Here is a 22,330-nt window from a genome sequence, read left to right as displayed (position 1 = left end):
TTGAAGTACCCAGAGCAAAACGGGCAAAATCTTGCATAAATCACAATACTGGTAGTTCAACATCTGGATCTATCTGGAGCATCTCATACAGGCACTAGTTACTGAGGCCACCTTGAAACTGGGCTTCCTACATTTCATTCTTGCTGCTCAAGTTTGGCATAGTCTGCAGGACCTCAGATCTAGGTATCCAACCATGGTATGACTCCCACAATTTTCTCATATTTATTAAGACTTATTTACCATCTTTTAAAAATAAATTCAACCAAACTTGTGTATAGCAAGAATAAGTCAAACATAGACTATTTAAATTATAGCAGTAAAGATGTTTAAATAACAGTACAAGGTATGGCATAATGTGCCAATAAATAGACAGCAAAACATTTTAATAGACTGCAGTGAGTGTAAAAGATGGAATATCTAAATAGTCCCATTATTTTTATAAACTTCTGTTACTCTTATCTAATTTAAAGAAAGTTGCACACAAAATCGAGAAGGTGCTTGACTATTATCTCAGCTAGGGTAAGATTTATTAAATATATGCATCCTGATGAGCCAAGCTTTATCTCTAATTTAAGAATCAGGTGAGTCTTATGTTAAGCAAAGTCTTTCAGGGAATGCTTTCCAGAGTGTGAGGGCTACGCCGAGTGCGCTGCAGGTAGCCCAGAACGCGATTGTTCGAACTCTGTTTCGATTAAAAAAAGAGTGATCATGTGACAGAATGCTATACAGTGTTCCCCCGCGAATTCTCGGTTCGTGGACTCGCTCATTCGCGGTCTGCTCCAACCGCCTCTTCCTGTAGTAAAGTCAGGCTACACCAATCAGGAGCTGCGTGTCAAATCGGCTCCTGATTGGGGTAGCCCAACTTTACTACTGGAAGAGGTGGTTGGAGCAGACCGCGAGTGATTTTCTTCAGCTGCCGGCGCTCCAGCTGCCCTCTCCTGCCTCCCCTGCCTTTTGACAGGCAATTCATGGGGGTTCCTGGAACAGAACCCAAGCGAATTTTGGGGGAGTACGGTATATCTCTTTGTATTGGTTAAAATTAGAACATCGAATCCTTTATAAATTACTGGTCATGGTGCATCTTTATATACACAATAAGGCACTGAAACATTTGATGGATAGCATTCTGCCATACGAACCACAGCGCATGATGCACTCGGTGACTCACGATGACCTACATATTCCGACAGTGAAACAGCTGTAGCTAGCTGTGTCTAGAACTAGCATATTTTCGTGTGTGGGTCCTCGGGAGTGGAATAAGCTTCCGGGATATTTACGATAGCAAACGTGTTTGAGTAGTTTTAAGAAAATGTTGAAGAAATACCTCTTCTGTAAGATGGAATATGGGACTTGATTTATAGTTTTTTGATGCGAGGCACTGGTAGCCTCTTTGTAATTTTAGGAGGCTTTACATTATCACTATTGTGTTTTATTCATGTTCAATTTGTTGTATTGTATGTGATTCTGTTTGTGTATGTACTCTATTGTGACCCGCCTTGGGAAAGGCGGGGTATAAATAAAGAAATAAAAATATTCATATGCCAGAGAAGGCTTGCTGGGGGGAGGGGGCATTACATCACATGATGCTTTTTGAAGAGGGTGTTTGCAACTCCCAGGACCTCCCTCTTTGAATGTAGAGATCAGTTCTCATGGATACTTTGTATCACAACTTCCTGAGTGGGATGATGGAGTTCAATGCCCCTGAGAAACAGCTCCTGTAGTCCCTAGCTCAGGGGTGGGCAACTCCGGTACTCAAAGGCCGGAATCCAGTCGGCTTTTCAGGATTTCCCCAATGAATATGCAAATAGATCTCATGCATATTCATTGGGGAAATCCTGAAAACCAGACTGTATTCCAGCCCTCGAGGACTGGAGTTGCCCACCCCTGCCCTAGCTCATTAAACGCTTCAGGTACGGTATATACTCAAATATAGACTGAGATTTTGGGGCCAAAAAAATGGTCCAAAAATGGGGTTCTTGGTTTATATTCGAACCTCTTTTGAATGATGGTGTTTTTTTTTCCTCTCCTCCCCACCCAATGACCAACAAAGCTATTTTCCACCCCTCTAGATGCCCGGTACTACTATCCTTCACCCCCTTCCCATGATTGGCACTGCTATCTCTCCCCCCACTCCTGATGACCAGCACTGCTATCCCCACTAATGACCATTGCTATCTCCTCCTCCCCCCTGATGACTTGCACTCCTACTGCCCCCTGCCTCCACGATGACCAACACTCCTGTCCTCCACTACCTGCTCCCCCCCGCCCCAGACTGACATTGCACTTACAGTCCCAATGTTCTGATGTCTGTTTCAGGCAGGGAAGAACAGGTAGTGGAGGACAGGAATATCTAAGACAATGGCCTCCTTTGTACTTTTGCCATGGTCCATCCCCCCTTTAAAGCAACTTCCTATTTCCGCTTGGGTGGACCTCGGCAAAGGAACGTTGCAGAGGAGGCCACAGGCAGCAAGAGGAAGGAGATGGTGGCACATGGATGGAGGGAAGGGGAAGAGATGGGGCACATGGATGGAGGGAAGGGGAAGTGATGGGGCACATGGGTGGAGAGAAGGGGAAGAGATGGGGCACATGGATGGAGGGAATTAAAGAAGGAGGGAAGAGATGGTGCACATGGACAGAGGGAAGAAGAGGAGTTGGAAAGATAGATTTAAGATGGAGGCAGAAAAATGGAAGACAACTGAATATGACAATCAGTGCCAAAGAAGGATGTAATGCAAAAAGTGAAGGAGGTGAAAGATACAGTCAATGCATAAGGAGGCCTTGGAAACAGAGTTCAGAGCACAGATGGAACAAGAAGACCAGAAAAATAAAATTGCCAGATTAACAAAGGTAGGAATTTAGTGCTTGAAGTATGTAAACTTTGAACATTTACATCTGTTGTTTTTATATTTTGGACTGTTCAGGAAGAAATGTGTTTCTTTCTATTTCTCTTGTGTTGTACTGTGTGCAGAGTCTGTCATATTAGGATTTTGTTTGTGTACAATAGTACTTTTGGTTTGTGAGTTTGTATTTGAAAAGGGGCTTTATTTTTCTGTTTTCTGCATGTGTAACTGAGGCCAGGTGTTCTGGTGAGGATGACAAATATCCAAATTTCTAACTTCAGTTTATATTCGAGTCAACCTTTTTTCCTCCTTTTTATTTTTGAGGGGGGGGGAGTTTACCTTCGTTTATATTCGAGTATAGTTCCTGGGTTAACAATTCTATGGTCGTCAAGGACATGAAACTTTCAGGAGCAGGTAGGCCCTTCCTTATTGATCCTAAATAATCACTTCTCTCATTGAATGGCTGTTGTCGGGTCCTATCAGTTAAGTCCTTACTGGAGCCATCAGACTTCTAGAACTCCTGTATGGTTTGGTGCCAGTAATGCTGATGTAGGTCTGTCGCTCTGCTGAGGCTGTAAGCTAAATTTAGCCTCTAACTTATACAGGGTCTCTCTGCAAGGTGGTTTTCCCCTGTTTCACATGTTTGGGTCATGAAGGCACTAATGTTACTCACTGAAAAAGTGAACACCCTCCCTATATGACTGTGCTTCCTCATGCCACTTTTTCTGTCAAAGAGCCTGCCTGTTGGAACAGTGGCCATTTTGAAATTTCCAAAAAATGTAGAGAAGTCGCAAAGTGTCCAAAACCAACCCCCCCCCAAAAAAAAAAAAAAAAACCCAAACCAATTTGTTTCACACAAAATTCATCACAGGTGAAGGTACTCCCACAACTTATCTTTCATTATCTTTTTATGCTGTGGTTACTCTTTATATACTTCTTAACCACATTCCAGCACACAGCTGTCTAGAAGAGGTCAATTAGTACAACGGTCACAAAACCTCTCACGAAACAGATTCTTTATATTCAACCTTCTCTCTTCCTTCCCCTGCCAATTCCATCTTGTCTGAACTCCCATTTTGCATCACCTCTCTCTCTCTCTCTCTTTTTTTTGTACGGGAACACTCTTGAGCTACTGCGACTGCAAAGAAACTTCTTGACAGTGGTGCCTGGGAACACTGGTTCTTGGGATTGTGCCAGCAATCGCTGGGAGGCCTTAGGCACAGGGAATTGCTCATTCCCTTGCCCTCCAGCTCAAAAATAGTTCACGTCCACGTGTTTGTTCCAAACCAGAGACGTTTACTTAGAGAAATCAAGATTTATACAATAGTGCAGTAAAATTGCAGAAGAACTCAAGCCTATAAAGTCCAGCTTGCAATCCTCTTCGATTAATCACTTTAGCAGGAAAAATACATGAAGGGAATTTTATAATTAGAGTGTAGCAGAAATTTATGTACATATATGCCTTGATAAAATAAAGACCAAACAGAAACTCCAAAAATGCTGCCAAAAATCTATACTAGAAACTACAAGGCAGGAATAGTCAAGGTTCAGAGAATGGTCACTCAGGGTAAACACCCCGCACACCTAACAGCACTAAGAGACAGACAAATAATCTGATATAATATACTATAGGGTGCCCTCAGTATGGGGAAACAGCGACGGGAGACCAGGCTCCAACGCTTAACAGCACCAGGTGAAGGTAATATACCCACACCCGCACACCATCATCGGGCACCCAACAGTGTGCAATAAATCAAAAGTGCTAAACACAACTTAGTAAAACACAAATCAAAGTGTGTATGCAGAGTAAACCACTGAGCGACCATTCACTGAACCTCCCCAGCCAACTCCCCAACAAAAATAAAAATAGAAACGCGGACTTAGCTGAAGGATAGAAGCATCCATGGGGCACAAAAATTAGGACCTCACAGGCTACCAGGTTCAACCAGCATGGTTTCGGGATCAAACCCTTCTTCAGGAACCCATGTTGAAGCAATAGGAGTCCGAGTCCGCTAGAGGGTGGGCGGAGCAACCAGAGCAGCACGCAGACGCGCTTAAAAGCAGACAACCAACCACGTCATTCACCTCACACATGCACCAATCAATAACAGAAAAGTAAACACACACCGCCACTAAATGATAGTATTCCCCACACTGAGGGCACCCTATAGTATATTATATCAGATTATTTGTCTGTCTCTTAGTGCTGTTAGGTGTGCGGGGTGTTTACCCTGAGTGACCATTCTCTGAACCTTGACTATTCCTGCCTTGTTGTAGTTTCTTGATAAAATAAAGCCCATGAAAAGCTCCTGCGTAGTTAGTCCTGCTCTGAAACACGAACGCATGTTCATTCCCGGATACAGTTTAAAATCTTAACCTTGACTTAAGACTTTGCACTCGGGTGTTCCAGATTATTTGGCTGCTTTAAATCATTCCATGTTCTCCAGCAAGGGTTCTTCGTTCACTATTAGATAATGCCCGCTAGCTCCTTCCCGCTTCCCAATCCCTTCCCAATTCCCCAAAGCAACCTCACCTACTCTTTATCTCCTCTTAGCAATTACTAGATATCTTCTTGGAATACGTTTTTTGTAATTCTTTTGTAATCCGCCTTGAACCGCGGAATAGGAATCTCTAATGTAATGTAATAATAGACTAGTGATTCCTCACCCCTCAAAAACAACATGGGAGAGAACCAGAATCTCAGCTTTCTTTGCCCTTGTACCATCCCTATGGAATTCTTTGCCAACTAATTTACGTTTGGAACCTTCATATATTCGATTACGCGTACTTTTAAAGACTTATCTTCTTGAACATGTTTTCTCTTAAATTGTTAATTAGCAGAGAACACTTTTTGCAGTGATGAACCGTGTATGGCTTTATTTCATTGTACGAAAGTACAGTAAAACCTTGGATTGCAAGTAACTTGGTTTGCAAGTGTTTTACAAGACAAACAAAATATTTTATTAAATTTTGATTTGATATACAAGCAATGTCTTGCACTACAAGCACATACAGTATACACACATCACAACTGAGCCGATGGTTCTTCTCTCTCTTGACACTGCAAGAGTGTAGTGACTGTTCTAAACAAGCAAAGTCTTGCAATACGAGTACATATGGTATACACGTGTCACGTCATCACAACTGAGCCGATGGTTCTTCTCTCTCACTCACACTCTCACTCGCTCACACTCTCTCTCTCACTCGCTCACACTCTCTCTCACACCCACACTCTCTCACTCACACTCACTCTCGCTCACACTCTCTGACGCTGCGGGAGTGTAGTGACTGTTCTAAATGAGTGAGGTCTTGCAATACAAGTACGTATAGTATGTTGTATTAAAGTTTTTGGGTTGTGGAACGAATCGTCTGAGTTTCCATTATTTCCTATGGGGAAATTCGCTTTGATATACGAGTGCTTTGGATTACAAGCATGCTTCTGGAACGAATTATGATCGCAAACCAAGGTTTGACTGTAGTGTATTTTCCTATATTTAATGGCGTTCTTTTTCTATTTTTGATACATTTTATTATAAACTGCCTTGAATTGTGCTGCAAGTAAGGCAGTATATAAAATTTTAATAAACGATAAAACGATAACATAAGAACATAAGCAGAATATAAATTATACCCTATGGGGTCCATTATATTCTATGGACGCGTTAGCATTTAGCATGCACTAAAACGGCTAGCACGCATTAGTAAAAGGACCCCATAGGGTATAATTTATATTCTGCTTATGTTCTTATGTTATCGTTGATTAAATTTAGAATCTCGGCGAGAGCGGGAGCCAGAAGGCCTTGAGCATGCGCAGACGCTCAAAGCCCACCCCAGAAGAGATCAGCGGCAAAAGGCAGGCTCTTCCGGCACCGGCATGTCCTGTGTGTTGGTGCTGCGTGCCGGTGCCAGGTCGCAGTAAGGGTTTGGATTTGGGTGGGCGATGCCGGTTCTCGGGGGTGGGGGCTCGCTGATCGAGTCAATGCTCTGTTTGTGAGGCAAAAGTGTTTTGCTCATCTTGCAAAACGCTCGCAAACCGCGTTCCTTGCAAACCGAGGTATGACTGTACTTTTAACTTCCTTGTGTCCCCATAATTTTAATATGGACCTCGCTTAGAAATTTTATAAGCGTTTAATCGAATTTTAAAATAAACTTAAGGTGTGAAAAGTCCCCCTCCCCCCACCACATCTTCAGGTTTGCTACAGGGTTGATCCTGTTTGAGTCAAGCAATTACTTTCTGATACCGTATTGCTGCCCTGTAGTGTATATATCTCGGCTTGTCAATGATACATGGGCAGATATTGGGCACATGATGGCACACGTGGTTAAATTAGAAAAAGATGACAGAAAAAGATCAAACTGATGGGCGAGCACAGGAAACTAGGGCAACGACATTGTGGTTCTTACTGGGTATGAGATATTGAACAGTGACTGAAGAACACATATCAAACATTAGTACTTGCCTCATTAAGCAAGGTTTCTTTTGGTGCACTTGATAGGGAACTATGGATACAATGATACTTTCCCAGGCCATTTTTTGCAGAATTTAAGGCAAAAATCTCTAGTCTAGATTTTTATGCCACACATTGAGCATTGTGTGTTTCTAATGTGATGAGAAAGACGAGAAATGGTTTATCCCGTAAGCAGTCCAGCTTCTGTGGCTGGCAGCTGAGGAGTACTGTATATTTGTAGTCTGGAAATCCTTCATCTGCTCTTCCAATTCCAACGTTCGACCATGCTCTGGATGGTTCTGTGATACCAAAACGAAAAGTCCAAGCACGATTATGCACTTCCTCTGTCCACAGTCTCCACCATTCATGATCCGGTGTGTCTCTCTTTTTAGCTGTTTCAGCTGGCGAGAAACCAATGTCCCAGGATAATAGGGTTCACCAGCTGCAGAGTCCTAGTCTCCATCCCTTTGCACAGTCAGGGTGAGGAGTCACTCAATTTAGCAAACTCATCAAGGGGCCACTCAAAAGTCTTGCAGATCCCTAGAGCCACCTTCCCCTAGAGCCCCTTTCAGACCTGAAAGGGCCTTTTCTCCCTTCTGAAAAGTCTCTCATTCTCAAGCTTGTTGTCCTATGCAAAGCAGTATGCAAATGATATATTTTCAGTTCGTCTGTTTGGGCACCATAAAAGTCATTTCCAGTGCTCAGGGAATTGAGGATTAGCCCATCCCTGCTACCTCCCACGCAGGCTTCCCTGTTCAGCTACTACCTCCCATAGTAGGCTCTCCATTACTCACCTTAATTTTACAAGGGAGATTATGGAACTACCCTCAGACCCAAATGGTTTTTTGTACTTGCTTTTCCTGGAGAATCACTGGGCAGAATAGAAACAGAATGGATAGGTTGGTTAGACTTTTATCTGTTGTTTTTTTATTATCAATAATAATAAAACCCTAAGCGCGCATGCGCACTCCTACCTCCGTAGCAGAGTAGGCAGAGACATGGTAGTGGCACGTGTGCCGGTTTTCAGTGCGCACCTCCGCATGCACAGTAGAATAGAACCGACGAGCAAGGGAAGCATCTCAATGTACTGGCAGCAGGAACCACTGAGCAGGGAAGCGTCTCAGCGCAGAGGAACTGCCGAGCAGGGAGGAACCGCCGAGCAGGGAAGCATCTCAGGGCAGTGGCAACAGTCCTGACCTGTCAACCCCCCATTCCTTACCCAAAGCAGCAGTGGCAGCACTGTAAACAGGCTGTTCGTGGCCAGCCCTGGCAGGGCCTTTCCTCTGCCACATCACTTTGGATGCGGTAGAGGAAAGGCCCTGTCAGGACCGCGAACAGCCTGTTTACAGCACTGCCACTGAAGAAAGAAAAAAAGGCTTACAGACAGACAGGGAGCAGGGAGACAGAAAGAAAGACAGGGCAGGGAGACGGAAAGAAAGACGGGGCAGGGAGAGAGAAAGAAAGGGGGAAGGGAGAGAGAGAAAGAAAGATAGAGGGGGCAGGGAGAGAGAGAAAGAAAGATGGAGGCAGGGAGAGAGTCAGAAAGAAAGAAATTCTACACATCTATTCTAGCACCCGTTAATGTAACAGGCTTAAACACTAGTAATATATATTTGTATTTATTTTTGCATTGGGAGTACATAGCTGGTTTTTGTAATTGTGGGTGTACGAGGTCTGTTCAAAAAGTTCCAGGAATGATTTCATGTTCAAAACTGTTTATTGGTCAAAAGCACAGCCAAATACAAGTTCAACAACAAATCATTACAGACCAAGGATTTTCAAAATATAAAGAAACCCCCCTCCTTCCCCCTCCAAATGAAGGGTGTGGGGAAGATAGGACATGGAGTAGCATTAGAGCAAGCACCACATACATTACAAGTGAATAATAAAGCACACTCAAATATTCAGTACATGGCTACGAGCATACCTGGTCAAGGAGGCCCAAAAAGGCTCTCAAGTAAATTGCAATTGATGGATTTTAACAGAGTCCAACTCAGAAATATCCAGACATTCCATCTTCAATTGATGAATTCCAGGAATGATTTTATAAATATTTATTAAACAATCTTACAACTTATTCCACATTGGGTTCCCTTCAAAGTATTCCTCTTCCCTACATATACACCCAACGTCATTTCCACTTCTGGAAATAGTCCTTAAACAAATCTTCGGGAATCGCCAAAAGTTGCTGCGTTGAATTTTGCTTTATGTATTCAATGGTGTTGAATCACTTTCCTTTCAGTGTGGATTTAAGTTTAAGAAACAAGAAATCATCAGCAGGAGCTAAGTCAGGAGAGTAAGGTGGCTGGGGAAGAACTGTAATTGTGTTTTTTGTGCAAAATTTGCTGCTGTTCTTCTGGTCGTCAGTCATCAACCGTGGAACAAATTTTGCCTCAATGCAAAACATCCCTAACTTCTCTGTTAAAATGTTGTAGCTCAGTGACGAAAACGGATATCAACAAACAGAAAAAAGGAAGTTTCTTGTCAGGTTTCAAGCTACTTAACGCCACCTAGCATGTGTCAAAAGAACTTCCCGTTAGTGAGAAATTCAAACGGTCCTGGAACTTTTTGGACAGACCTTGTATGTTATGGTGTAGCATTATTGTATTGTTTACATGTGGGAACTTTGTGCATCACAGTGCTCTGTACATTATAGCTGTGCATGTTGTAATGTGTTGTGTTGTGATTAATTTTTCCACTGCAGCCTTTCACTCTGTGCATATGATGGATTCATATGTCTGTTCTGCCAGTGTGTACAGTAGTTTGCACATGGAGCTCAAGCCATAGAATGCCATTTTTTGTAGACACTTGTCCTCCTTCCTTAGGGATACAGCCAATTCAAGTTTCAAGTTTTTACTAAAATTTGATTGAGTCGCTTAGCCAATTTCTAAGCGAGATACAAATGAAAATATAATAGGGATAACAAAAACATGATTAAAATAAAAACAACGCAAATAACAGGACAATTAAAATAATTTAAATAAAACATCAAATAAATGGCGTACTAATGGTTGACAAATTGAACAACAAACATGAGACAGAAAGGAAGCTGGGTTGGAGCTACAAGTTATATAGGAAAGAAAGACGAATAAGGAACAAACAAAAGGGAGGGGAACATTGCTACTTGTTTCTTTAGAGGAATTTGAAAAATGAAAAGGGTGAAAAAATCAAATGTTGAAAGTTTCTTTAAATAGGCTCTTGAGTAGGCTCTTGAAACAGACAAGGTTATTCTTCTCCCTTATGGGAGCTGGAAGGGTAATCCAAAGTTGTGGGGCCACCACTGAAAAAATCTCATGCCTTTTTGTTCCTATTATTCGGAGGGAGAGGACTGTAAGCAATTTATGGTCGGACGATCTAAGAATCCGGGATGGCTCGTATGGAATAAGATATTTATCAATGAATTGAAGTGATTTGGAATGTATTTTTTTAATGTTATTAATTAAATTTTATAAGAAATTCTTTGATTGGTAACCAATGGGCATTCCGAAGTAATGGGATTACATCATCATATTTCCTAGTTTTTGTTGTTAGTTTGATTGCAGCGTTTTGAATTATTTGAAGGCATCTTAATTCTTTCTGAGTTATTCCTGTGTTTTGGGCCCTATTGAATGACTTCTCTTTCATTTAAAGGCTGCATTGAAAATATACTTATTTTCAAAAGGCAATTGTAGGAACTTCAGTTTGTTTGTGATGCTTGGACTGATGCATGGATAGAAGGCGGTATAATTTCTTAATAAACTAAGCTTTGTGGCTGCCTTTGGGTACTGAACACCCCCCAATATTGAGCAAGCCCTTTCACTATTTCCACGGAAGAGTAATTTTGTATTGTGTTTTGGCATCCTGATTCATTTTGAAATGTATTTATTTATTCTTTCAGTTTTCTATAGTATTCTCCCAGGGGAACTTAGAACAGGTTTACATGAATTTATTCAGATACTTGAGCATTTTTCCCTGCTTTCCCGGTAGGATCACAAACTATCTAATGTATCTGGGGCAAAAGGGGGATTAAGTGACTTGTCCAGGGTCACAAGGAGCAGCAACTCAGGATTTAAACCCACAACCTCAAGGTGTTGAGGTTGTAGCTTTGACCACTGTACCACTCTCTCCCTCTGGGACCCTAAGTTCTGGTTTCCGCTGCAAATAAATTAGTGCAACTTCTATTAAGTGGATGCATACAATGTGTTCCATTCAGAATTTGAGTATCACAACTGAAACAGGGGTCAGGATCCCTATTACAGAGGACAGCTTGTCCCATAGTGTTACTTGGAAGGGGGCATTTGGAAATATAAGGCACATAGTCCCTTGAGCCTTACTGTAGTGCAAAGGAGATTAAATTTTTCAGATGTTTTTCAGTGGTGGTTTTGCTAAGTCCCTGCAGTGATATCATTATGTTGTGACAGGGTGTGCCTCACTTTGCGCGAGCCTTTGAGTCAAGTATGATCCATGTCTGTCTGTCTGTCTGTCTTTACAGGAGAAACAAGAGTATGCATGAGTGTGTGTGCAGTTTGCATGTACCCGATTAACCTGTCTGGAGTCGGCCTTTCTTTCTGAGCTGGGAGGAATTCTCTGCTCAGTTGCTAGATATGGGCTGCAGTTTGACTCCGATTTCCTCACTGTGCTGTTCTGGCAGCTCTTTGGGAAAAGTGCACAGACAACTCCCACTTGGCAGCTTGGCTGTTTCAGAACAGTAAGAGCAATGGCCTGGCTGGCACATATTTCTGGGTGGAGAAAAGACTCAGGATAACCCTCCCATCTTTAATCATCGTTTCTGTGTAAAATAGCTTTATATCACGGTGCTAGCATTCTGCAGGAAATATCTCTAGCATAGTTGATGTTAACTCTGGATAGATCTTTGGTCTCTTGTCGCTGGTGATTGATCAATATTTGCAATCGCACCTGCTGAAACTTTGAGCCTGTCCAAGGCACATTTTCCTTCATAATCTGATTGCCTATCTCTTTAATGCACTCTCATTCCTGTGTGTATCCACTTTTCTCTTTGCTTACAAATGCTGATCTGTCTCCTTGATTCCTCCACACATACCCTTCTCTGTGTCAGAAGTGCATTTAAATGACAATATCTTAACCATGTGACCAAAACTGTTCTAGGTTATCACATTAAATACCGACAAATAACCCATATATGAATGATGTTTCCTGTCTCCGTTTGCTTTAAGAACATCTAGCAAACTCTGGCCAAATACTGTCACTTAAACATGGAAAATGTTAAGTCATTTGTAACATAAAGTTACCTATTCCTATATCCTAAAGCCACATTTTCTTGAATCTCCTCTAAATACAGTATTTTTGCTGGTATGTGGTTGTGAAAGCTCACTTGTCCACATTTATTCAGTCCACTGTGTTGATTTTTGCTCAGTCGTTTATAACTCTTTTTAGGTATATGAGTGCCAGAAGGAACTGGAGATAATTGGGGGGGGGGGGGGGGAGACAATTTTTAGTATGTGTGTGGAACTGCAAAGTTTGTGAGTGGTTTTATAGCTGCAGGCTCCACACCAATTTTGGAAAATAAACTTTCCTGTAGCAAATAGTCTTGGTGGAAGGACAAAGTTTGCACCTGCTATTAATGGAAGTGGCTTTTTTCCATGCAAATTTATGCACATACCAGTAATTTAAAAAAAATGCAAGAGTATGCCACCCTGTATTTGCATACATTATATACTAGGGAGATTCAAATTACCCAATGGTGATAAACTTAACAGTTCTATCACTGATCACATGCTATGATGGTCTCATTTGCAACTGGCTCCGTGAAAAATCACTAGGTTGTGGGTCTGAGCGTTCACTTAGTAGCACTTTCTGAAGCCAGTTTGATAGTGTAATTTTATTATATATATTTATTATTATCTATTTAAGGTGATCAGTGATAGACCTGTATTTGCATAACCATATGTGTGTAGTGAAACTCTATATGTAAGTTGACGTGTGTCATAGAGGGTCAGTTTTCAGAAAGGATGGGCTCGTGTTGTTAACCACTGAAGTGTTGACATCAAAAGCTCTTTTGGACCATTTCTTATTTTAGTCTACTCTTTGATGGAAGTTACAGGGAGATACTTTTAAAACCAATAGGAGGAAATATTTTTTCATTCGGGAGAATAGTTAAGCTCTGGAATGCATTGCCAGAGGTTCTAGTAAGAGTGGTTAATGTAGCTGGTAAAGTCCATAGTCTGTTATTGAGACAGACATGGGGGAAGCCACTACTTGCCCTGGATCGGTAGCATGGAATGTTGCTACTATTTGGGTTTTTGCCAGGTACTTATGACCTGGATTGGCTACTGTGAAGACGGGATATTGGGCTAGATGAGCTATTGGTCTGACCCAGTAAGGCTATTTTGATGTTATAACACATGGCTAGCAAACACATGGCTAGCAAAACCAATACTCGAAGCCACATCATACGCGGACTTCAGAAAATCTCCGAAGACCCGCCTCTTCAACACCACCTAAACTCTCCCCCCTACCAGTTATAAACCGCCTCGAAAGTCCTCCCCCTTCCTTTTCCCTTCCCCCAACGCCTAATGCTGTACCTCTCTTATGCACATTATATATATCTAGCTGTAAACTGCATTGATCCCTTGTAACTGTTCATATTGTATCATCCTATAACCTAGTATAACATCCTATATCTGATTGTAAACATCCTGTAACTGTTCTCTTGTTAATATCTTGTACCTTACTGTAATCACCCCAGTACCTGCTCACTTTGTACTATCCTGTATCCTACTGTTAACACTGTACTCTCTCTAGACACGACTTCACTGTAAACCGCTTCGAACTTAGGGTATAGCGGTATATAAGAAATAAAATTATTATTATTATAAAAACTGGCCATTTCTGCACAGAAAACCCTGTTTAATGCTTGGAGATGCCTTTTTTTTTTTTTTTTTTTTTTTAATCGCTCCTGATGCAGATTTGCCCAAGATCTACAGTGATAGATGTGGGAAATGAACCCTGTTTAGCAGCTAAATGATTTAATCACTAGGCTAGTCCTTCTTCTTAAAGTGAAAGAGGATAGGACTTGATATATTGCCTTTCTGTGTTTACAATCAAAGCAGTTTACATATACAGATACTTGTTTTGTATCCTGGGGCACTTGGAGGGTTAAGTGACTTGCCCAGAGTCACAAGGAGCTTAATGTTTACCTTTAAATCCTATTAGCCCTTCCTTTCCTCCTTTTCAGGTACTTAAGTTCCCTAATTATTTTCAGAAAAAAGATTTTCATCTCATTCAGATGATCATGGTTGGCTTTGTTTGCTTCCTGTGTTTTGCTTCAGGCAGGATTAGCCTCGATTCTGTCTCGGTGAGGGCCGAGTTTGCTTCTGCAGAAAGAAACTTGGATGTGAACGCAGGTTCCGTTATTTCCTGTCCAGTTAAATCATCCTCAGTGTCCCAGCCACCATATTCAGTGGCACTTATCCGGCAGAGTTTGGTCTGCTCGGACTGCTATATTACCACCTGGTTAGTGCTAGGGCGGTCCGCAGGTGGAATCGGGGAAGAACTGCTAGTTACCCAGGCACCGGCCTTCTTGTGTGCCAGTGGCCACATAGCTAAGTGAACAAATAGGGTCCGCTTTTTGAGCGATCTTGTCTTTTGCAAGTGTGTGCACTGAATGTTATACAAAGCAACAGGAGCGTCTACCTTATCAAGGCAGATGCTCAAAGAAAATGGAAAAGGCAGCCGAGTGGTACCTGGCTTAATCTCCATATTGTGGACAAAATTTTTAGTGATCCTTCTGATTGATGTGTTCGGTGAATGACTTGATCAGTATAATTTTATAAGATAGAACAGTCAACATCTACTGCATTGATCAAAGCATTAAGACTCCTGAGGCAGGCCTTTGGGCCAAAACACGTATGTGTCGAGTCTTCATCGAATAAAGATATTGAGTACCACCTGGTTGCCTTTCTTGTGGCACTGAATATTAGCCAGCACCCGAATAGTTTCTGGGTAGGCAGCTAACCCTGGATTTTCAATGCCGGCTTAAAAATGGCCAGCTGACTGTCATAGGTTGACTACAGCCCCCCCCCCCAGGAATTTATTTTGCTTTGCATAAGCATGTATAATGTGCTGCCCAGTCTCGCCTCCTCCAAAGAGAGGGGAGTGCAGGTGGAGAAATGACAGGGGATCGTTCTGGGATGTTCATTGTGGGGGTTAGGAAGAGCTTGCAGCCAGTGACGGAGCCATGGGAGGGTGGAGGCCTTGGGAGTCTGGACCCTCTCACCTTTGGCTTTTTGCTCCCTCTGGCTGCTGGGTTGGGTTTTTTGGGGTTGTTTTTTGGGTTTTTTAAAAAAAATCTCACTTCCCCCTCCCCCCCCCCCCCCCCCGGCACATGAGAGTCCTCTAAAAAGAGGGCATGTCCGTGGTCCCGGACATCTGGTAACCTTACCCCCTGGTTTGTATTCTTCCTAGTTATCACCAACTACCCTCTTTGCACATAGTTCTGACTCCTCTTCTCTTTCCTAGATTTCTGCTCCTCTTTTCAATCCTGTTTCACAGTATTTCCTTCACATTTACAGCTTCCCTCCTCTTTATCTTTGCTTCTCCTTTAACATTAAAATTAGCAGCCTCCTTTCTCGGGGTCAGTGTCAAGTATTGGATGCCTTAGGCAAAGCTTCAGTCTTGCGCTCCCTTCCCAAAGATATCATGCTTTTAAACATATAACGCACAAAGGTTTAAAAAAAAAAAAAAAAATGTAAATGCACATGAGTTGAGTCTCTTCCATTTGAAAGGAAACTCTGCAATGAGAGGGACGTTGAGAGGTGATAGGCTCCGGAGTAGTCTGAGGAAATACTTTTTTACAGAAAGGGTGGAGGTGGTGGAGACAGGGCAGGATTAACCAATAGGTCAAGTAGGCACGTGCCTAGGGCCTGAAATGGTCAGGGGGGCCCGATGAAGGAGGGCATCAACATTGCTTTTTCCAAACGGCGATGGGCCCCTCCAGCATCGATCGGCAACGCGGGCCCCACCCCAATCGGCAACGCAGCCCCCCCCCCATCGACGGAAAGTAAGACAAGCAAGCAACGTGGATAAGAAAGGCAACGTAAACTGTAATTGTGCAAGCGGTGCTGCTTGCCCAAAGCTTCCCTCTGATGCAGCTTCCTGTTTCCGCCTGGGCGCATGGTGGGGTGGGGCAGGGCGGGGCAGGGGGGCCCAGTGTACTTGTGTGCCTAGGGGCCCTCGACGAATTAATCCTGCCCTGGGTGGAGATGGAGACTGTGTCTGAATTCAAGAGGGCGTGGGATAAGCACGTGGGATTTCTCAGAGAAAGACATAATGGTTATTTCGGATGGGCAGACTGGATAGGCCATTTGGTCATTATCTGCCATCATCTTTCTATAACCATAAAGCTCTATGACCTCACAGTGCAAGTGTAAAGAGTCTTAGCCAATAGGGAGAGGAAATGCAAATGTTAAGAGCCTTAGCCAATAGGGAGAGGAGGATGCTGCGGGTGGGCCATTTGGCCTTTATCTGCCATTATGTTTCTATGTAATAGTTTTAATCTAAAAATCACACATACAAAGTCATTTATCAGGTGAAATTATGTATTGCTAGTGTTTTCAGATTTTATTGGTTTGCTTTGACTGCAGCTGCTGTTCTGCATGTGCCTTATCTTGCCCTGCCCTTTCTCTTTGTCTTTGAGACCCTCTTTCCTTTACTATCTTCCTCATTCACCCTCTTTCTCTTCTGCTGCTCGGCTCGCACTCTTTCCGCCCATCCATGAGGCCTTCTGTGTTCTTTCTTCCTTAATATATATCCTTGTTCCATCTTTTCCCAGTGCTGGATTCTTCTGGTGGACACATGGTGCTGGTTTTAACACCAGATGTGACCTGTAATTCTGCTTTGACGCACTTCCTTATGACAGTTTAAGCAATTTGTAGTTTTGGTGAGCTGGGGTGGGGAGAGAAGGCAAACAAGTTCAAATCCATGAGCATCAGAGTAGGAAGAAGAGGAAAGGGAGTCTGTCCTAGCAAGACAGAATGAGAAAATTGCCACTGCTTGCTCTTTCCTATCTGGATATCTGGGCCCTGACTGCTGCGCCATCCTTGTAAATAAAAGTTTTCTGACATTCATTCGAAATCTAGTGGGAGGATGTTGCTTGGCAGCTAAACCAGGCCCTGCTTTACCTCATCAAATTCCAGCAAACTTAGCCAAAGTTACAAATGAGAAAAGAGAGAGAGAGAGAGATTTTTTCCAGATGTTTATTTTGTCCCTGTTAAAGATTCTGTTTGCTGTTTGCTGCTCTGAGGACACTTAAGGAATTCACCCAAGAGAGAGGGGGGAGGGATAGCTGATGGAGAAAGAAAAGAAAATGTGACAGGAAGTAGGGAAAACACTGAAAAGAGAGGCAATAGTTGAAAAAGAACTGGATTTCTTGGGATGCTTATTAGGAAGGGGGTTACAGCATCATTGAAAATAGTGAGATATTTCCCTCTTGCATTGTAAGTCATGGTTTTGTAATCCTGGGTTACTCCCTTCCCCATGTGTGTCTTGCGCGTGCCTTCTTGCTTTCTGTCTCTGTATTTTCAGACGAGGTTTGTGGCCAGAGTCGTTTCCAGCCTGAGGCGAGGAAGCAGGTAAATGGGGGGGAATTCAGGGATGGGGAGGAGAGAGGTCAGCAGGGTAGGTGTTGGTGTCTTTAATCCGATTGGCATTACAGAGGACAGTGAGTTAAGAGGTGATAGGCTGGAGGCGGTCTTGAGGCATTCCTGGAATACAAGCAGCTGGATCAGAACTCCTCGTGCAGGCCCAAGCAAGCTGGAGCAGGGAAGGGCCTCGTTCTGGTACAGAGTCTTAATTCCAGAGCTGCGGCATGCTCCAGCTGTTACATCTCTATGGCACAGAATTAGTCAAGTCAGAGACTGTGGGAGTTGTGACCCTAAATGACCTTAAGGGATGGAGCAAAAGTATTTGAGGTGGGGAAGGAAAATTTATCCTACTACGGAGTTTGAAATATGGCAATCACATTTTTAGGGTGCCGAGTGTGAGGGGTGCTTGGGTGTCATGTCTGCCAATGTGGAACTTGTGGTGCCAAATAAGATGGTGTAAAGATTTTTGGTGGTGATGGGGGAGTTTCCTTGTGAATGCCTGGCTTCATAGTTCCAGCGGGATGAATTTTGGAGGGAAAGCATTGTGTTTGGCTGCTTGATGCGAGAGGCTTGGCTTTCTTTGTGCAGTAATGCTGAAATCCTACGTTCTTGATATTTAGATCTCCCGCATCCATGTCTTTCTTTTCCAGGCATTGTTGACCTCTTCACTACTCCTTGCTCAACTATTGATGTTATGATGGCATCTGAACCTCAACTGGGAGCCACTCTGCCACCAGAGAAATTGGATATCGGTATGTACTGAACCAGAACAGGCGCTGAGATTAATCTGGTGGTAAAGAGGAGGGGAGGGGTGAGACAGGTAGAGGAGAGCTTTGGAAGGAGAGCACAGAGATGAGAGTGGATGGATAGCGGAGGAGAGAAGTGAGGTAGGGGTTGGAACGTTAAGGCAAAAGAGCCGAGTTAGATTCACTGTATTGCACTGTTAATAATTGAAAACTAATAAAGATTTACAAAAAAAAAAAAAAAGCTGAGTTAGAGCAAGGGAAAGCGAAACGGAGGTAGCTGAAGAGAGGACAGAAGAGAGAGCAAATGGCTATTTTGATCAAACTTTGCACTCGTGCTTAGCAAATGCAGTTGTTGAAGTTTTCTTTCGTTCTGCGTCTGCGGAAGAAAAGCGAGGTAAATTCCCACTTTGAGTGATGATGTAAGGGCTTGTTGAAGCTTTGGAGGAACGGGTGTAGAAATGTATGGAAGGGCCGCTTGCTGCCAACATTAGTTCCATCTGCCAGTACTGCAGGAACAGGTATCCCTGTTAAATTCTTCCCATCTTTCCTGTGTCTGTGTTCCAGGGCAAACTCCACCTAAGCCACTTCTGAAACCCAAGCCGAGGCTTTTGCCAAAGCCTGCCGTCCCAGAAAAATCGGTAACGTCTCCGCATTTGGACGGACTGGTATCCTCATCCTGCCCAGGCCTTTACAGCCCAAAGTCACCATTGGCAGACGTCCCTTTGGCAGAGAAAATTAACATTCTTACTGGACCCAAAACCCTATGGCAGCAGCAGTATTGCGGGGCTCTCTATCAAGCGTCCATCTTTCACCTTCAAGCGCCAGAAATCGGAGAGCATTTCCCATGAAGGAGATACTGAGAATATAGTCCCTATGGTCCCTGAGGCACGAAATTCATTGACTTTCACAGAATCACCCAAAAAGTTTGTACCATGGAGCATGGATGATTCTGATGGAGGGAAACCTGTCTGTGAAGAGCTCTCTCCAGCTACCTCTCTAGTTGCTGGGGTGAATTTCGAGACAAAGATGGAGAAAAAAGTTGCTGGGGGAGAAATGGCGGCACTGGCCCCAGATCTGCCAACAGCAGAGCGATCTCCTGAAGAGCGGAAGGCAGGACCCTTCAGGGTAAAGCCGGTTCCTGTAGCAGTGAAACCTGGACGCTTTCCCGGCACGACAGTGGAGGAGATCTTGGCTAGAATGGAGGAGGGAAAGACGGTGTCAGTGACCCAGGGACCTGACAGGTCATGGGCACAGAGGCAGTCTGTCAGCTTTGATGGGGGCTCCTGGTTTGGCTCAAAGGCATATTCCTCCTTCCGCAGGCAGCATAACATCACCGAGGCAAAGAAGGAATCGGAGGAGAAAGCCGCCAAAGATGCAGAAAGGAAACTAGGGATGAATGGTGGTCCCACAGGAGTTCCTGGGCATCTGCAGAGCGATCCTGTAGGAAATCGGGCAGCGGTGCCAGTGGCAGAAGAGGACGGGATCAGGGAAAAGGGTGGTCAGAGCCCTGACCAGAGAAGTGCATCGCAACTTCCTCAGCATCCAGGCCAAGCTGTCTCTCCATCCTCTGCGTCTCTTGACCCTGCTGTGGCCTCGCAAGAGAGGTAATTTATCTTTGGAAAGGGAGAGGGAACCTGTGTGTGGGTGACTTTCTTTCTACACTATGGGAGGATGTGGCTGGGGTCTTGGCACTGCTTATAAAAATTGATCTCAGATACGCATGCGATTTATGTTGTGTGCATAAAATACAGGTGGGATTTTTGTGTCATTGCTTCGAGCTTGTGTTGTGTGTAAATTTTGTGTCTTTATTTTTTGTGTGAGTATGATTTAAGTGTTCAGAGCATGCTGCGCTGAAATATATAGAGTTAATTCTGTGCATGCTGGAATCAGTCAGAGCACTGCCTTCCATGGACATGCCAGTGCACATGAGAAAGAGGCAGGGGGAGGAGTTAACTCCTTGTGTTCTGAAAGATTGATCTTTATAGAGTCAGAGTAGGGATTGTCTCCAAGAAAATAAAATCTACATATTTGGTGCTTTCTCTCTCTCTCTCTTTTTTTTTTTTTTTTCCCTGCCTGCTCAGCGGCATCCTGCCTGCCTCCAGCTGGGACAGAAACCAATTCCAAGGTCAGCTGTCTTCTTCCAGGGTAAGTAAGATTCTGGAAGCACCTGCATTCATGTGTGACTGTGTAAGAGCAGGAACCATAAAAGAAGTGGGGAAGGGACACAATCAATTTATATAAACGTTGTAAATCAGTGATACATATATAACATATACATAAAACAAAGCAGGCATAACAAGGAATCTATCAATCCTTTTTCATACTGGACCCCGGGGACTGCCAGTATAGGAATAATCCATCCATTGTTACATCACTGCTGTGGTTGGCTCTTAGGCATTATGGAATGAGGCATTATGACATCACAATATGGGCTCTAGAATGTTGCTACTCCTTGAGATCTTGCCAGGCATTTGTCCTGAGTTGGCCCTTGTTGGAAACAAGTTACTGGGCTTGAGGGACCTTCGGTCTGTCCTAGTATGGCAACTCTTATGTTTATGTTCTTATTGTGAGTCAGGTACAGGCAGTCCCCAAGTTACAGACGCCCAACTTAAGTACGACTCGTACTTAAGAACACAGTCGGTATAGCAACAGCACACACAGCAGGTTGCCTTTAGCCAGCCCTAGGTCTTCAATAGGTAATTGCATCAGAGGGAGGCGGGGCATGGCAAAGAGAAGACCCGTGCCGGGCATGCTCTTGCTACCAGCAAGCAAGATAAAATTTTAGAGGGTCGTAGGGAAAGGAGAGGAGAGGGATTTGTGACAGACTTAGGTGCTAGAGCGAACAGAGGAGAAACAGTGGACCAGGTGGTCAGTTCGGAGGGGCCAGGGATTTCAGCATCTGTATCTCCAGCGCCCTGGGCCAGAATTGCCATACTGGGACAGACCAAAGGTCCATAAAGCTCAGTATCCTGTTTCCAACAGTGGCCAACCCAGGTCCCAAGTACCTGGCAGAAACCCAGATAGCAACAACATTCCAGAGCTGAGATTGTGATGTCATAATGCCTCATTCCACCAATGCCTAAGAGCCAACCTCAGCAGTGATGTCACAATGGCTTGTTTGTCCTATACTTGGCTCACATAAGAACATAAGAACTGCCATCCTAGGACAGACCAAAGGTCCATAAAGCCCAGTATCCTGTTTCCAACAGTGGCCAACCCAGGTCCCAAGTACCTGGCAGAAACCCAGATAGCAGCAACATTCCAGAGCTGAGATTGTGATGTCATAAAGCCTCATTCCATCAATGCCTAAGAGCCAACCTTAGCAGTGATGTCACAATGGCTTGACTGTCCTATACTTGGTGAACGTAAGAATAGCCATACTGGGACAAACTGAAGGTCCATCAAGCCCAGCATCCTGTTTCCAACAGTGGCCAACCCAGGTCCCAAGTACCTGGCAGAAACCCAGATAGCAGCAACATTCCAGAGCTGAGATTGTGATGTCATAATGCCTCATTCCACCAATGCCTAAGAGCCAACCTCAGCAGTGATGTCACAATGGCTTGACTGTCCTATACTTGGTGAACGTAAGAATAGCCATACTGGGACAAACTGAAGGTCCATCAAGCCCAGCATCCTGTTTCCAACAGTGGCCAACCCAGGTCCCAAGTACCTGGCAGAAACCCAAAGAGTAGCAA

General features: G+C 43.7%; 1 protein-coding gene across 1 annotated transcript in view; it reads left to right on the top strand.

Moving 5' to 3' along the window:
- Nucleotides 1-2,614: 2,614 nt before the first annotated feature.
- TNKS1BP1 (tankyrase 1 binding protein 1) overlaps nucleotides 2,615-22,330 on the top strand; it is a 61,359-nt gene continuing 41,643 nt past the window's right edge. Inside the window, exons 1-4 of the mRNA XM_033919812.1 lie at nucleotides 2,615-2,847; nucleotides 18,540-18,641; nucleotides 19,200-20,239; nucleotides 20,717-20,780. Of these exons, the coding sequence (XP_033775703.1) occupies nucleotides 19,509-20,239; nucleotides 20,717-20,780 (795 nt within the window). The 5' untranslated portion in view covers nucleotides 2,615-2,847; nucleotides 18,540-18,641; nucleotides 19,200-19,508. The remainder of the gene's footprint in view (nucleotides 2,848-18,539; nucleotides 18,642-19,199; nucleotides 20,240-20,716; nucleotides 20,781-22,330) is intronic.

The sequence above is a fragment of the Geotrypetes seraphini genome, chromosome 14, assembly GCF_902459505.1.
Source record: "Geotrypetes seraphini chromosome 14, aGeoSer1.1, whole genome shotgun sequence".
Taxonomy (NCBI): domain Eukaryota; kingdom Metazoa; phylum Chordata; class Amphibia; order Gymnophiona; family Dermophiidae; genus Geotrypetes; species Geotrypetes seraphini.
The sequence above is the reverse complement of the archived record's forward strand: the minus strand, read 5'-3'. Positions and strand labels throughout refer to the sequence as shown.